Source organism: Xiphophorus maculatus, chromosome 14 (genome assembly GCF_002775205.1).
Source record: "Xiphophorus maculatus strain JP 163 A chromosome 14, X_maculatus-5.0-male, whole genome shotgun sequence".
In the NCBI taxonomy this organism is placed as follows: Eukaryota; Metazoa; Chordata; class Actinopteri; order Cyprinodontiformes; family Poeciliidae; genus Xiphophorus; species Xiphophorus maculatus.
In genome coordinates, this window is record NC_036456.1 from 8,169,356 (window position 1) to 8,187,267 (window position 17,912).

General features: G+C 38.4%; 1 protein-coding gene across 2 annotated transcripts in view; it reads right to left on the bottom strand.

Annotated features, from left to right (window-relative positions):
* The window catches only part of col4a5 (collagen type IV alpha 5 chain), a 58,727-nt gene that overhangs the window by 25,796 nt on the left and 15,019 nt on the right, over nucleotides 1-17,912 (bottom strand). For both annotated transcript variants that reach the window (XM_023346033.1, XM_023346032.1), the window contains exons 2-9: nucleotides 5,436-5,492; nucleotides 3,771-3,860; nucleotides 2,808-2,852; nucleotides 2,381-2,425; nucleotides 2,238-2,300; nucleotides 2,070-2,123; nucleotides 1,254-1,280; nucleotides 193-273 (exon numbers count right to left, since the gene is read on the bottom strand). In XM_023346033.1, the coding sequence (XP_023201801.1) occupies nucleotides 193-273; nucleotides 1,254-1,280; nucleotides 2,070-2,123; nucleotides 2,238-2,300; nucleotides 2,381-2,425; nucleotides 2,808-2,852; nucleotides 3,771-3,860; nucleotides 5,436-5,492 (462 nt within the window). The remainder of the gene's footprint in view (nucleotides 1-192; nucleotides 274-1,253; nucleotides 1,281-2,069; nucleotides 2,124-2,237; nucleotides 2,301-2,380; nucleotides 2,426-2,807; nucleotides 2,853-3,770; nucleotides 3,861-5,435; nucleotides 5,493-17,912) is intronic.

Genomic DNA, 17,912 nt, shown 5'->3' on the forward strand with positions numbered 1-17,912 from the left:
TCTCTAACATTTTGATATAAATATAAATCATGTAACGAAATGAGTGAGAAGGATCTGAACTTCTACATAAAGGTTAAGTGAAGGTAAATCTTATTAGGGTTTTTTTTACATTTTAAATGAGTTGTTTTGAAATCAGTGGTTTCTGAAATTGTTGGTTAAATTCAACATAGGAGTGAAGAATGGCTTCCTCACCGGAGATCCTGGCAATCCGGGCAAACCGTCTGTTCCTCTTTGTCCAAAATTGTTGGTGAAAAACACATCTCCACGGTCTCCCTGAGGAAAAGGAAGAAAAATCATTCATCATCAGCCATACGCCATGAAAACCAGTCATTTCTAGAAGAAGAGCTGAATGTACATCATATTTTCAAGACTGTTGGGTCTCTTGTCTATAAATACACACATGAATTTGAGTGGTGTGAAAAGATGCCAGGCCACCTTTGTGTAGCAATCTACAGCTTCATCTCTTCTGAAGAGGCTTTCCAGAAACTTTAAGTGTGTGTTTAGATGGGTTTTTGCTGATTTCTTATTTTTGAGGTCAGACGGTGATGTTGGACGAGATGGAGTGGCGCACAGTTTCCACTCCATTCATCAGGTAAGTCATTTTATACCAAACCGGATCATACATGTCTTTATGGACATTGCTTTGTGTGGTGGTGTGCATGTCATGTTGAAACATTAAGAGACGATAAATTATGAAGTAACATTTTTTTAAAAGTCATATTTGACATACGTAGCATTTTTATAACAGCTGATATCAGTTACTTGATATAAAATGGCATCATGTGCCTGGCAAAAAACATGATACTGCCTTTTAAAAGACAACTAATCTTTTAGATGCTTTCAGGTGAATGCTAGCTGCTAAGCATTAGCTACTAATCTTATACACCGCTGCTTTGTTTTGGGTTTTTTTTCCTGTAAACCTCGAAATTTAAGTTGTTAAAAACCAGCTTTATCTTCATTATGTTAGCAATTTGGGAAATTATGGGAAATTATTAGATTGCTTCACGCTACCAAAATGGTATTATTGACAGAGGAAGGTCTCAATAAAATCTACAAAAAGAGCTTCAAAAGTCCAATGAAACTGTTATATCTGGTGACGCAGCGATCGAGGATCCAGGCCGTAGAAAGACTGAGCCAAGATTCTGCACTTTTCAAATAATTCATCATATAATGGAGAAATTTGTATTTTCATTGGATCTGAAAGTAGCGTAATGTCAGGCATCAATTAAACATTGGGGTGGTCTTACACCTACCTTTTCTCCTGGGAGACCAGGTGGACCCTATGAAGGAGGAGACAGATGGGAGACAGGTGACATTCTGAAAATCAGTGCTTTGCGTTTGAAGAATCTTGAGTGGTAAAAACCTTTGTGATTAAAAACTACTCTGAACCGGTAGTTTTGCTTGCATTTGCTTCAAAAGAGCAATGAATGTGAGCTCCGTTCAGGAACACGTCCCGTTGTTCTACAACCATAACTTTATACATTTTGCACTTCTGACACTCTTAAGCAAAACTAAAAATATATCCAAACTGTAGCAACTGTTACATTTACAAATGCTTTTTTAAAACAGAAAAATATTTGCATTTATATTTTCTTTCAGCCTTCCCATGTTAAAAGACGTTTCAAACGAGTTGTAGTTTTTTTTAATTTGAGGTTTTGAACGAAAAGACAGTAAAATATTCTAACATTCATTGTACTTTTCTACCCCTGTCTTCAAGGAAGGTTAAGTGAATAAGTCTCCACTTAAAAGTCTATCATATTTAAGGGAAGCAGATAAAATACATTGAAAATTTTAAGCTCAGACGAGTGAAACACATTACTCGTAATTTTGAATCATTTCAAAAGGCTCCAGGAAAGACAAACTACACAGGGTTCCTCGAAAAGCTTCCTAAAGTTGAAAAATGCTTTGAGTTGTGAATAAAAGGTGAATACCCTTAATACTAAAGAAGGTGCTTAAATTTCTCTTCCATGGGCCGTATGCCTGAATCTCTATAATGAAAAGTAAAGAGTTTTTTCTATTATTATTTTACGTTTACTTAGAAAAAGTAATTTGTTTTATTAATCACTTACTGGAAGTCCTTGTCTTCCAGGTATTCCTGAACTTCCTGGAAAACCAGGTTCACCCTGAAGACAAAGAAGAAAGAAAGAAAGAAAGGGTTCTTCTCAGGATAAAGAAGCTACTGTATGATACAATAAAAATAAAAAAAACCAGCTAATTTTTAATTTGGTCCCATTAACCTTTGTCCCGTTACAACCGGGCACTCCCCTCGGGCCCGGGGCTCCGTCCTGTCCTGGCAGACCCTGACAGGAAATGCGTAGTTGAGTTACATACGAGGGTTAGGTTTGGCAAAAGGAGTGGTTCTGGATTATTTTGAACTTACTGGAAGTCCTGGCGTTCCTGGAAATCCAGGCAATCCGGGCGGTCCCTGTTGGGAAACGAAACAAACAAAATATATATATATTTAGAGATTCTGTAAAGAGAAAAAAATAAATCTTTCTTTATCCAACAATGTTTGAAATATGGCAAAGTGGCGACATCTGGTGTCCATCATGGGGTATTACAACTGAAGATGAATGGATAATACAGTCAAGAAATGCCTCCGAAAGAATCAAATAAAACACAAAGAATAAGAATATAAACGAATAATTAAAATTAAAAAAAACTCTTTTCGTGTATTTAGGTTAAATCAAAAACAAATCAATAAAACAGCATTAAACTTGATTCTTCCTTTTGAATGATAGAAGTTACAGACAAAACATTTACAGGTTAACATGAAATTCTGCTTTAAATAAAGTCGATATACATACTCTTATTCCTTTTGGACCAGATGGTCCTGAAGGTCCATCACTTCCCTAAACGCAAAACAAAACAAAGAACATCATTAATAAAACATTTGTGTGGTTAAAAACTGGGAGATATTGAGCTGAACACTTTAGGATTCAAGGTGACCAGGGGTGATGTAGCGAAATAAGATCAAGAATCCTGATTTATAAAGAACACATTTTCCTGGTCTGACTCATCCAGGATTTTCTAATAACGTGTGGTTTACAATAAAAAGATGACAAAAGAACAATCAATGAGTTATATGAAAACAGAAAGTAAGCATGCTGTTTGTAGCTTAGCTATTTGCTCAGCTGATTTCACTGACATGCAAACTTGAGTGACGACTCATTCTTAACGTTGGCCAACATTTTCCAGACATAACGGAAAATACGTGGAAACTGTAGGTATTTTCATTTAGGAAGGCTTTCCATAAGAAACCTTGTTTATATAAATTTTTAGCCAATTTTTAAAAAAAATTACATCTATGAGGTCAGACACTGATGCTGGACAAGAAGGTTTGGCTCAAAGGGTCCACTCCAATTTATCCCAGATCTCGGAAAGGAGTAGGATTAAGTTTAAACTGACTAGTAATGGTTAAGTTTTAATAGTTATTCTGTTTACAGAGTTAATTCAATTATTGGGGTTTTTTTTTGACAAAATTGTTAAACTTCCCAATACAAGTCTACACACAAAAAATAACACATACACAGTTTTTGAAAGAGATATGCTTGTTCCCATTTTGATTTCACTTTCACTATATTTCTGTCAGTTCAGAAAATTTGCCCTGTTTTGCTAAAGCTAAAGGCCCACTGTGATGATCGACACTCTTGATTCTTATGGATCATCCAAATCCTTGAGTTTAGTCCAGTGTTAAAACTTCTTGACAAAACTATTTTAAGTTCTGTGTGTGTGTGATCTGAAATGTTTGCGCGTTAAGCCAAACTCACCTTCTCTCCTCTGGTTCCGATTGGTCCCTCAGGTCCGGGGAACCCTGGGACCCCTGGCTGTCCGGTAAGACCTGGGAAACCCCTCTCCCCCTGCAAGCCACCACACACACACACACACACACACACACACACACACACACACACACACACACAGTCAGTTGATTATTTACATGTTGCTAATAGTTTTGACAAGCCTGACGTGCAGCTATAGTCATTGTGAAACATCAAAATGTAGACGTAGAATAAATCGAGCTGCAGTTTTTGCATATGATATCACATTCGTAAAGGAACAATCGCAGTTCTTTGTTGGTAGAAGATTCACTTTTCAAATAAGAGAAGGGTCCAATAATGTGACACTGTTAGGTTACCATACAGCTTTCCTTATGTCAGTTAACAGTAGGGCTGGACGATATGATTGAAAAACGTATCACAATATAAGCGTTTCATATCAGTCAATATTGATAATTATTGATAAGTTTGCCACTGGAGCTGGTGGCATGACATTTGCTGTTTTATCCTCACTTTTCTCTCCACGGCATTGTGTTTTTTATTTTTAAGCAGCTATGAGGCACAGAAACCCGAAAGTGCTGCTGTGCGAGCTACTAAACAGGTTGTTGCTAGGTAACCGAAGAGGGACTGAGTTTGTTGATGCCACCAACCTTGCTTAGCTAGCCATGAGAGATTCAGCGGCTAAAGTCTTTCCCCTGCCTACATCCCCCAGAATGCTGTGCGGTTCTGCGTCGGAGTTCAGTGACGTAATATCTATTGATATCGATCATGTGTCTATCGCGATATATATTGTTATTGATTTATTGTCTAGACAAAAAAGGGACAATATTATCAGCCGCAAAATTTTTATTAAAATGAGCATAATGGTCAAATATTTGTAAAAAGTGTTCTGTAAACGATTACAGGTCCAAAACATGGAAAGGTTCTTGCATGCTTGCATTATTATAAGACCGACATGCGCACTTCTTTTTTGTTTTGGTTGATCATTTTTATTTTTGGAGCTAAATTAGTGTTTTTTGTTTTGTTTTATCTAAGTCAGCAACAGAATGGAAAGTCGTTCTTTCTTCTAAAGTGCTTGCTGTTTTAATCAGAGGGCAGGAAAAATGTTAAACGTCGAATACTAGAAAAGTAAGATGGATGCAGAAACCTGCTTAATAAACGAGAAATAGTTTTTGTTGTACAACTAACATCATAATAAGTAAAATTTTATTTTATTTTAAAGGTTTTCTTCTGTAAAAATGTCACCCTAAAAGATGTTTTAAAGTGCATCAACTGTCTGCGTTTGCTCCGGGGGCCATATGAAATCACTAAGAGGGCCGCAGATCGCCTCTCGGCCGCATTTTCGGCACCGCTGACTAGAAATCTATTTTTGCAATTACAGCTGCAAAGGGTAAACCTGTAGGCTTTGGAAAAAATTTGCAACATCTGGAATTGCAGAAAAAGGTGGTTTTTACAAAATGCAGACTGAAAAGTATGTTAATAAAACTTAAAATCTGTTTTATTAAAAATAAACTATGCACTACTACGTGTTTACATTTCACAAAGATATGGTTGCATTGCGACAAAATGTGAAAATAAATCAAAACACGCAAGTACTTTTACAATACGTACTTTGTTTATAAAAAACACTGACTTTAACACACTTTTCTTTTTTACCTTTTCTCCTTTCACTCCACTGCAGTCACACTTGGAGCCCCCACATCCATTGCAAGCCTACAGAAGAAGCAAAAACAGAGCTAACTTTAATTATCTGTAAGAGAACAATTAATATATATATATATATATATATATATACAGTGATTTTCCTCCTATCAAAAAGAGCATGAGGGTCTGAGTTCCAATCTCGCCACTAGAGGGCACTCCGTCATCACAATAACAACAATTTCAACAGGTGGCATTTCTTCCCATCCAGGACTCCCCCCCGCCCGCGGTTTGTTTCGTGCTTGGAAGAAAGATACAAGCTCAACAACAACAACAACAACAACAACAACAACAAGAAAAAAACATCATGCGGATCTCAGTAGAAATACGCAGAAAAAAGAAAATCCCAAAAAGATGGCAACAGAAGTAAAACTGTGGTAGATAGTTTTGAAAGGAGAGCTGAGAAGTTCCTAGGGAGGAGAGGGGAAGATGCCAAGCTGCTGATTAACTTTTCCCATGCTCTGTTGACACGGCGCATGCCAGACGGGCATCAGCTGCACGCATGCCGGGCAGCCGGGATGTGAGAAAGATGGAGAGGCAACGGGTTCACCACAGACAGGAAGGGAGAGGAGGACAGACAGGTTGGCACTCGGCTTTCTCAGCTTTCTCAGCTCACGGTTGGGATCGGAACGAGGAGCCGCGTTTGTCCGCTTGTATGTTTTCGTGGTTCTGTTTAAATTTCAAATCAAGGTCAGGATTGTTTAGCGATTGTATTTGCGTCCTCGCCGTACGTTTAGTGACAAGACGTTAGCTAATTCTTTTATTTGTTTGGATTTTCTGTATTTCTGTTAAAAAAAAAAAAAAAAAACCCAGGACAAATAAAAAGTCTGACTTTTTCTATATGCATGTAGGCTTGTCACGGTAATAAATGTTGAATTGTTCCGGTAATGAGTGTAATAAGCGATAATGTTGTTTCAAGTAATATAATGGGATAATAATGCAAGAACGCTCTCTCAAATATCAATTAACTTTCAATTCTCATGAACATTTGACGCTGGCAACTGGAAGACGTTTTAAATATCCAAAATAAATCAACAAAACAACAGAAACAACAAATAAAATTGATTGTGAAGTCTCTGTAAACAAAACTGCCTTTCAAAATAAAAGGCTAATAGAGACCAAAGCACCAGACTGAAGGCTTTTGTCATCCAGTTAAAAAAAAACACCACAATAAATTATGCAAATGATTGTTTTAATTTATCATGTAATTAATTGACTTGCTTATTATTTTGTAACAACCTGGAATTTCAAACTCTTACAAATAAATGAGTTAAAATAAATGAATCTTTTAGTGGCGCTGTATGCTCTTCCAAAGGCAAACTCTAGAAAAATCCGAATTTCAATTGATAGAAAAAAAAAAACAACATAAAAGGTTTATGACAAAATCACAACTTTTATACGTCCACTCAACACATTCAACATAAACTTTATTTCAGTACTGTCTCTGAATTTTCAGATAGTCATTTCCCTGATGAATAAAAATGCCTTGACACACGCCCATTGCTTGCAGCTGTGTATCAAAATGGGTAAGACGAGAGAACAAGCCACAAACCGTTTATCGGCAACAACTGAGAGAAAAGCAGCTTAAATCTGAATTCTGACCAATAATTAAATAGTTGAACCCAGACGGAAATGTGACAAACAAGCACTGCGGCTCTTCCAGATTCCCCTGGAGCCTTAATAGGCTGCATGGATTCATGAACTCGGAAACTGAAACACTAGGATGTTTTTCATAGAAATCTCGTGAACTCAGCCATTGGACTGAAAAGAAGTTGGCAGTGGAAACCTCACTGACGGTGATTGAAAACACATGGCTAATTAAGCAAAAAAAAAAAAAAAAAAAGTCTCATCAGACACTAAATTAACTTTCTTTCAAGGCCAACTTAGTCCCTAGACTTAAATTCTAAAGATTTCCATGTGAGATTTTGTTAGAGCAATAAAAGACGAATGTTTTTTAAAGTCAAGAAATGTGAAAGCAGCTATACGGTAAAAAATTATAAAAATAATAATAACTCCCCCCCCTAAAGGATAGCATCAAAATGACATATTCTTAGTTTTTGCTGCAAGTGGGATGATCTTTCTTTGGTCTTTTATCCACAAACCGAATCAACACTAAAATGAATAAATATCGCAACAACATAGATTTTATGACATGTTAGCATCTAAAATAGTATTTTAATCACAGGTGATTCAATATTTAACAATAGGCTAGATTGGTTCAGATAGTTTTTTCCACTAATAATTAAAATCATCTTTTGTCGTTTTTTTTGTTCTATTTACTCGGCCCATTTTGTGTAATAGCAAAATATGTTTGGATGTTCTGACACATTTGCAAACGTGACGCAAAGGCAAATCGTTAAACAGGGGCAAATGCTTTTTCATTGACTTGCACAGCTTTACATACGCTATGAACCAGGTGGCATCTGCACAATGCTGGTCTATCATTTTCCACTGAGCAGATTTTCTGCCTGTTTCCTGGATTTAGCAGCTTATCTGTCTCTCTGTGCCAGTCATGGCCAGTCACGGTTGACGGTTTGATTCCTATCTTAGATTTTAGCATGTTACTGTAGAGAATGGATGTCAAGTACACATGATTTTGTGTCTGTGTGTGTCTGAGTGTGTGGGTTAATCCGTCTCTGAAGCGCTGTTTTTACAAGCCTTGGATCTCCACATTAGTATCTGGTCTGCTTCAACTCAATGCTGTCTGCTCTCCCACGCCCAGCCTGGCAGCTCTCACTCTTTTCACCTCTTCCACTCTGTCGTTTTAAAGTCTCATCCCTTTATTTTTCTTGCCTATCACTTGACCAGGAGAGCCTGACGTGAATTTTCTTGTAGGTCCAAGATAAGATATCTAGAGATTTTCCATGCTGCTCTGAGAGAGACAAGAAAATTAGCTTCCCTCTAATCCAGACTGTGACGTACTTCAATAAATATTGCTTATTCTTGTGGACCAAAATTAAGGCACTCAAGAGATCAACTATTCAATCTTACAACGGCTCCAATTCTGAAGCCAAATCAACTTTAGTACAGTACATTTTTGCTAATAATTAAGAAACATGCGTCCAAGCTGCGGCGCCACAGAAAGCGATGTAGTAAGTCTGCCGGACCAATTGATGGCGCTGTGATACTGAGGAAGACCTACACAAAAACAAAAACCACAGAAGGGCGCCATGTTTGCTAGTAGTGAGAGTGAGACGCAAAGAAGACGAACGTGGGATAGTGAGCGAGATGGAGATTCGACGTCATCCATTTTAAAAAAATAAGAAAGGAAAGGAAAGGAAAGGAAAGACGCGGCTCCTACGGGGTCCTGCAGTTTAATGGCAGCTGTTTGCAGAGTTCGCGTCGTTTTTGTTTGGTTATTTTTTGGGGACAGAGTGGGCACGTGGGGTTCATTTGAACCAACCTCTCCCCCTGAGTTTAGAAAAAAAAAAAAACGTAAACAAATATAGTGAGCTAAACAAAATTAAAAAGGAAACCATTGTAAAAATGTTATTTTTAAAAACGTTTTGCTTTTTAAACGTTTTTAAAAAGCAAAACGTTTTGTTTTTTGCTTAAAAAAAAAAAAAAAAGCTGCGTTTTGGTGGCAGCAGGTTTGTTGTAGCTGTTGCTATGGCCACAGGCCTTTGTAGAAAGTACCGGCCGGCAGCCACTTGGGCACGTACAGATAGTGAAAGTTAAGCAGGCTTCTTGAGTGGAGCAGGACAGAAGACTGGTTCAGGATAAAGTTCTCCTGCTGCTAAAACATGCTTGGAAGACACACCAGAGGACAAACCTTCAAGTTTGAAGAGCTTCATCTCACTGGGTGAGTACAAGCATTTGTTCAGTATCACAATCTACCAATTGCATAAGTGGTTGAGTTCTCCACATAAGCTTGAGATTTGACAGAAGGTCTTTGACAGTCATTCGGTGGCTCTTGCTCCATTTCTCCACCCTCTTAGCACTGAGCATGTAATCCACTTTGAAAAGTCAGTGAGCTGCAAGACATTTGCTCCACTAAATCTCTCCTTCTCTGATGTCTTCCCACCTCTATCACGGTATTTTCAGCAAGTCGACCTGACAGTCCTGGGCAGAGATAAATCTGCATACTGTAGGACAGAGGTTCCCAGCGTTTCTTTTTTTCTTTTCTCCATAAAAGCCTTCTTGGTTGAGTGTACAAAAATCCTTCAGTCCCCTTCGAAGGCCACACGTGCATTTGTGTATACAAAACAAAAGAGCTTTCAGTAAATTTGCTAGAAACCAGCCGCGTCTAAATTGTATCCAGATGATTTTCCTTTGCGTAGCAAAACTTATATGAAGAGCAAACGTGTCTAGGGAGGTCTGGTGTGACGGTAATATAACTTTAGTAACCATTAGAGAGAAGAGCTTAAATCATACAATATTGTTCTTCATTACAAAAAATATTAAATCGATTCCTCCCCTCTCTCCAGGTGGCATAAATGAATCAAAACAGATGCACAACTTGCATACCTTAGAAACAAAGTAAAAATCAATCAATTAATCAAAAAGAAAAACAACTCTGAAGACTCAAATCTCTGTCATATGATCACTTTCTCAGGATTCTCATATTCTAATATAGAAATGATGGTAATCACAATCTGCACATAAAGAGACTGGAAAAAAAACAACTTTAAAAAACCAGTAAGTTGCAATGGGTCACATTACTACGGTAGAATAGTAATAAACTGTGGCCATATTTTATGTAAATGATCCTCCTGTGGTGGCTATGTCTTAGTCAGTTTTAGGTCTCTGAAAGGCACTGTAGTTGTTGCTGAATGAGGTTAATAATATCAAACCAAATGTAAATACAACAATGCACTTTTTAACAATTACAACTGTTTATTTTTCCTCTAGAATATGTTTTTTTATTTTTACTCAGAATCAGTTTGAATCCATGCCATGTCCTGAAAGCTGGTGATGTGAGATACACTTGCCAATGTCTTAATGTAGAAAGTCGGGGTGGGCGTGCCGTGGTGGCGTAGCGGTTAGCGCGACCCATATTTGGAGGCCTTGAGTCCTCGACGCGGCCGGCGCGGGTTCGACTCCCGGACCCGGCGACATTTGCCGCATGTCTTCCCCCCTCTCCTTCCCCCTTCCTGTCAGCCTACTTTTGTATAAGGGACACTAGAGCCCACAAAAAGACCCCCTGGAGGGGTTAAAAAAGAAAGCCGGGGTGTAACAGTTCAGGTATTCGTACAAAACTGTCAGCCACAGTTCATCATTCAGATTAGGACACAACACATGTTTCTTTTATGTCATTGATGAACCTCAATTGAAAATTGGCATATAAATACTTTCTAAAAAAAAAAGTCAAGATTTACATCAGTGCCAGAATATCTAGTAATGAAGCAGGAATTGAAGACTAAGTATTGCGCAAGGGTTTTTTGCCTTTCGTTGATGTGGCTGTGGGGAGGGAGTGTTGGATATGGCAATTTGCTACATTATATAATCCCCACACGTAAAACACCTAATTGAGCCTAACACACTTAAATACAGCACCAGGGATTTAAAATTAACACACGACACTAAAAGAGTTCTCTAGGTGGTTTTTTTGTTTTTTAATGCCATCCAGTGGTGTGTTGATAGGTGGTATGCCGACATGTCCGTGGTAAGAGTAAAAACTCAACAGTAATGTATGGACAGAACCGTATCAGGCAGAGTTTGAACCGTGAACTCAACAGCCAGAGGTAGAGACCCGATCATGACCTAAACACCAGAAACCGGACTAAACTGTGACCTCAACAGCATGGTACACTCTGAACTATGAACTTAAAACAAAGGTCAGACCGAAACTCTGCCTTTGTTGGTGAGCTACAAAATACAGACATACAGACAACACCACCACCAATAAGTTACCAACCAAACTGGGACTTCCAAACCTAAGTACAGACCTAATCCCAGCACCGACTGTAACTATGTTTCCTGTATGCTGGTAGAATTTAGGCAGAATTTTGAGAGGTGACTTTTTCTCCTAGAAATGCTAACTGTTTTTAGAGCTTACTGCAATTAAGGAAAAGATGGGTATAGGCTGAGGTGATGAGAAGAATGATGAGGAGAAGAGCGGAAGGCTTCTACCTGAGGATTACATTGGCGAGACTGGAATTCCCCCTACTTATCAAAGACTGATAATTAGACAGGTATAGACATTGCCCTGGCATGAACACACACGTGCATAAATAGAAAGGCACATGCACAGAAATAGCTGTACAACAAAGCATTAGAGAGGCGAAGGCACTCCAAAGCAAAATGGAAATAAAATCTGAAATCTGCTAAACCCTCTCATTTGATCACAGCGTTTCATTCAACCAACCAAAGTTCATGTTTCCGTGTCTGACTTTCTCTGTTGTCTGCATATTTTATCCACAGAATGAACCAGAAACGGGGGGGAACACTTCAGTCCAAACAACAGACACAGAAGAAAAAGAGGTAAATAAAGGGATTAAGGAGGACATCTACGAGTTTCTGAGTAGCTCTGAGACTTACTGCGGTAATTATTCCAAATCCCATCTGGATTCCATCCGTCTGATTGTGCTATTATGTTTTCAGACTTTGCGAGGTTAAAGGGTATGAAACGGGAAAGAGAGAACTAGATGCTTGCTTTCACACTCGACAAACACAGAAGGCCTCTGCAGCCCACCTGTTAAACTATTACACAGGGTTTACTATATAAACAAGGGTTGCTTTCAAAGACAGTATGATGTTTTACAGTGTGGAACAATGTTGCTGCTTTCCGTTGACAGTGGAAAGTATCTTTAGCCTTTCTTTAGTCTACTTTTGCATACATTGCATTCATAAGATATGGAAATTATTCTACAATAACTTCCTTTTGAAGATTATTGAAGGTATTATTAATTTAAGTCTGTGGCAACATTTTCACTTTAGTGTAGAAAAAGACATGACACAAGTACACAGTTTTTATCGCCTTAATTTCTCAAAATCTCTGGCAAACTTTAGGTTATAATCACTGGTAGCCATGTGATTTACCTCTAAATTTAGATATTTTTTTGTGAGTTTTATTGTCTTAGTCAAGGTTAAAATGTAATTTAGGGTTTCTTTAGGCATCTTCTACTCAAATACCTGCAAAAGTGCCCTTGTATTGCTTTATATGTTCCACATTTTTGTCATGTTACCACCATAAATGTAATGTGTTATCGGGACTGAGCAGAATATGAGCAATCCTTGAAGAAAACCTGTTGCAGGCTGTAGTAGACAATACTGGGGTGTATGTGAGAAGCGACAATCAAATTGTCTAAATTGATTTATAATCATGTGTTAGAATGGTCCAGTCAAAGTCAGGGGGACCCAAATGACATTAAACAAAATTGCTGTTCACAGATGTTCTTAATCTAATCAGACCTTTTACTTGTACTGAAAAAAGAACGGGCAAAGATTTTAGTCTAAATGCAAAAAGCAAGCAGTCACTTTGTCGTGGGTCAGCACTTTGACAGGAGAAAAAAAAACCCCAAAACGCATTCTTTTCTTGAACTTGTCATTGACTGTATTTATATGTCACATAAAAACAGATTGTAGTTTGAAAAGTTCTAGGGATGCGTGCTGCATCGGACTATGTTTGTCGTTTTATTAACGTATCGGTATTGATCCCGCGGGTAAAACTGGGCTGACATTAATGACAGACAGTCATGTCCATCTTGTTGCCATTTGTGTGTGACTTTACGGTGTTTTACAGAAGCAGATAGGAAATGCTGGTGATGTGGTCATTTTTTTCCATAGGAAAGTAGCTACATTAATATTGACCATATATATTGTCCCAAAATTGTTATATTGGTGCATCCCTAGTATTAATGCTGTTGCAATTCACAGTTTTTTCCATTATTTGAAAAAACAACAGAATCCTGTCGGTAAGCTGTGTCTCTCTTGGACGTTTTGCCTGGTGAATACAACAAAGCAAGAAGTCCGGAGAACTAACATGTAAAAAATGACAAAGCTGCAGCCTCAGAACTAAAACATCTTGCTAGCAAGAACATCATTACTTAGAACTGCCTTTACAAGACACTCCCACTTTAATCCTTCAAACAAATACTCATCTCCAGCAGGGTTACATGTGTTACACTCTATGTGGCAGTGGAGACGTACATCGCAGGGCGCTGTTTCAAGCCGCAGGTCCCTTTCATCGCAGTCGGACTTTGGCGACTTCAGCGCTGCTGAAACCCCCGAGAGCAACAACCAAACCAAATGTTTTCACTCAAAGAAAGGAATACAAATCCCTCCGTGGGGCAATCTAACGTCTTCAGGCTGTTAGAAGAGGAAAACAGCCCGACTGATGAGTCCCGTATGCGGACGTTCAGGACGTCACGCTGCAGTCTAGGAATTCCGCTGCCATTCCCAGGAATTTCTCTGTTTCTCGCCGCAATTTTCATTCCTCTCCTCTCTTTTTCATTTGGCCTAATGAGTGTTGACCCCGGAGACCTCCCGCTGAGAGATGCCAGCAGGGAAGCTGACCGCCCTCCGCGACAAACCGGCCTTCCTTCCAATCTCAGAGGTTTCACATGTAAAAAACGTTTTCATTCTGAGCGTGTCATCAAGTTGACCCCTGATGCAACACACTTTAAAACATTAACACTTCAGTAACATTTACTCTATTTTCTCATTTTACATAGTCCTTTATGAGATTATCAGCTTCAGAAATGATTTCCTAATTCTGATGAATTTCTGTTCATTTCGACTCCAGTTAAAGTTTACAATCAAAGGATTGAATAATTTACAGAGAATTAAGGAAGCATTCAAACACCCCCAGCTTAGTCCGCTTTAATCAAACTCTAGTCCATTTGCCTAGACAGTCCGGTTCAGTTGGGGAGGTGTGAATGCGCAATCGAACTCTGATGTGGACCAAAATAGTGAACGCTGTTCACTGTTCACAAACCTCGGTCTCGGTTCGATTAAAGTGAAATCTGGTGCGGTACAAATGGATATGTGGATGCAAGCGGGCCAGATTCACTCCAGAATCAGGAAGTGGACTAGAACGCAGGACATTCTGGGTCAACTGAACCAAAACGAACGGAAGAAGAGGAAATGGTTTGTAGTCTTTTATCAAAGACAAAAGAGAAATCCTACAATTGCTAAAATCTGACGCTGTTTTATTTTAGTTTACATTTTGAGAAGGAAATTGTGCTCAGTGTCTTCAGGCGAGTGACTAACAGTAACTACATTTTTGAATTTTTAGAAGAGAGGTAATATCGTTTACTGAACAGGGTTTACTTTAAAACAGGGGTCTGAGATTACAGTTAGTACCTTAATATGTTGGTTTTTGTGATGTGGTGTAAAAAGACTTAAAATAAATCATGGTACAATAATAAATGTAGTTTTTATTAGCTTTCTGATGAACTTCACACAGAATGGATCTCTGATGGGACGTCTTAATAAGCAAAATAAAACAGCTCGTCGGCGCCCTCTGATGGACAAACTGCAATAAGAGCCACAAGGAGGGACTTGGCGCTGTCAATCAATCTCCCATATGTGCTGCTCAATGTGCTAATGGTGGAAAAACTACTTAGTGTTACAGGAAAACCATTTAACCGCTGTTATAGATGGCTATGCTAACTAGCCTTAGCATTCGTGGCAGGCCATGTTGTGGTGAACCAGAGGTAGCTTAGCAAAGAGCAAAGCACCAGAGTGATTGACAGCAATAAGACCCTCCTCCTGGCTCTGATTGGTCGTTTCTGACTGAGTGGTGTAGTACTGGGAGCACTGGGAAAAGGTAGACGAGCTGAAGTCTTTTATTTTATTATTATTATTTATAATCAGTTTTATTATTATTATAAGAAAACAGATTATTTTTTCACATTAAGGCTGAGTTAACGATGCAGAACGACAAAAGAACAAACCCTTCGATTCGATCCCTACGCTCTACGGAGTAAATCTGCAGCGTTCCATGTTTTTTTTTAAGGATATCTCCTGTGGATCTCGAAGAGGTTTACAGGACAAATTGTCCCACCCAAAGCCCTGCCCGGCCCTGCCCTCCACGGCACAAACCTGGAGCTCCCGTTCCAACATGTCCTTTTTTTTTGTTTTGTTTTTTTTCCCTTTCAGGGCTCGACATACATTACTGTTCGGTACGGTGTGTGGTAGCCACGGGCAACAAGAAAGTTAAGAGATGGGAGCGGCAGCAGAAACGCCTGAAAATGTGTAGCCTGGGGAAGGAGAGCCGAAGGAAAGAAGGGACGAGGAATGCTGGGACACATGGATGGGCGACAGATCCAGTAACAGAGGAAACTTTACTGTGTCTTAATTTTTATTTAAGCTTTAAATTCACCAGAATATCACTGAAACTCTCTTTACAAAAGAAAAAAAAAGAATACATTGCCAGACAAACAACTGAGCATGTCAGATTCTCAAAACAAACAAAAAAAAATTGTGATTTAAATATCTAACAAATCACAAGAAAATAAATATATTTCATAAATTACAGCAGACTTCTCAACCCTGTAAATCTGCACACCGACGGTGTCTCTGTGTCTGGATTAGTCGCCGTCTAAGCTTAATATTGAGGCAGGAGCCTCGGCTGTAGACAAAATATGCCTCTCCCTATCTGAAGATAAGAGAGGGAAGGGAAACACGGCACAGCTGTGCGACTGATGCTGCTGAGAATGTTAGTTTTCATTCTTTTTGCTCACTCTCCCACTGGTGTGACAGTAGCACAGCATATCTGCACCTGCTCTGTGTGGTGCATGGGCTTTCTTTTAAAGCTGCAGTTTTTACGCATTCTCTAAAACTGTCACTATGAGCTCATTTTTCCAATTTCGTCTATGGCAAATTTGTTTATGTAGGTAGTCACCACATGTTTACAATGTCTACGTTGGAATATTATATTTTGATAGAAGAAATGGTTTAAAACAACACACTATTAGTGTAATTCTTTGTTGAAATGCCATGCATATGATGCAAAAATGTCAAGAAAAAGAAGAGGGAAAAAAAAAAGCAAAAGGAGCCATTTCTTATCACCTTCACATAATAAAACTTTGCTCAATTCTTTAGCTTTTTTGGCCAAAATTCTTAAGCGGCACAGTGACGGGACTGAAGAGCCACATGTGGCTCCGGGCCCCTGGATTAGGGTGATGGTTAAGAGGCTCAGAGCTCTTTTGCCAAAGAGAAATCTTCAAAGTATCAGTGTAAACATTTAAAAAAAAAGTGGTCATCAATTAAAAGAACGGTTCGACTAGCGTAGTGTTAGGACATTTTTTTTTTTGACTTGCAATATTTGAAGAAAATACAAATAAAACGTATATACATAAAGAAAATAACTTTCAATCTACTTGTGACATGGCTGATAATAGTTTTAAGCTTGGATTTAAGAGACATTTAATAGAATGAAAATGTATTTCAGTTAGTGCATCCATATCCATCAAGCTTCTCAGTTTACCTTCAGAATAAATGTTATTGCTATTATTAAACTACTAAAATATTTCTTAAGTGTACATCAACACAGAATGCGTCCTGCATTGGTGGGAAAACTTTAACGCACTAAAAGACAGAAGCGGATTCATCGCAATCGATTTCTCTTCCTGCAGAAAAGTGGAGCAGATGCACCGATGAAACCGTTAGGAACTACATGAAACTTATTTTTAACTCTGAAGCGATAAAGTATAACACGGTGACATTTGGAAAGCTCTTTTATAATCGTAAAACTGAGTATGAAGCTCGTGCATCATATGATTCAGATTCGGATCGCTCCACAAGCTCTTTCTTGTTCCACAGACAAATGTGTCTGGTGGGATCTTAAGCAGGCAGGTCGCTGCAGGTTTTTTTGTTGTTGTTGTTTTGTTTTTTTCAGCTCCGCCTCCCTGTTTCTTCCATACGCTCTAGATGCTGCTGCTAATAAGAAAAGACACACAGAAACTGGTAAAGGAAAGAAAATATGAGAGTTGTATTTGAAAAGCATCTTCAAAATGCTTCTTTAGGGTTTCTATTTAGTCTAGAAAACTGTGGGAAACAAAGTAGGGCCGAGCAATAAATCAGTTTGATCGATCAAATGTTTTGCTTTTGAAGATTTAATTTTGGAAAAATCTGGATTATTTTTCACCAATGCGCTCCCTGGGTTTCCATAGTTCAGAGTGATGTCAGCACATCCAATTATTTGAACTCTGAATTCGGGTCAACTCACAGATGGGATGATTGAAATATTGTCTGCCATTTGTAATTTGTTTTTAAGAAAAGAAGTTTTATTAAAATAGAAAGTCAAGGTTTTTTTTTTTAGGTCTGTACTACCATGCCCTAAAACAGAGTATGAAAAATTATTATTTCCAGATGTTTTTTTGTTTTACTGTCATCATAAATATGGAAAGTCCTAAATACAAGTTAACCCCAGCCAGAGTTTCAAATAATTAGCACACGTTAAAATGTTGATGTCAACTCAATCCACCCACAAATTATACTGAAAATGCTGCTCCCCTATGACTACCATTGATTTCTGCTGTCAAG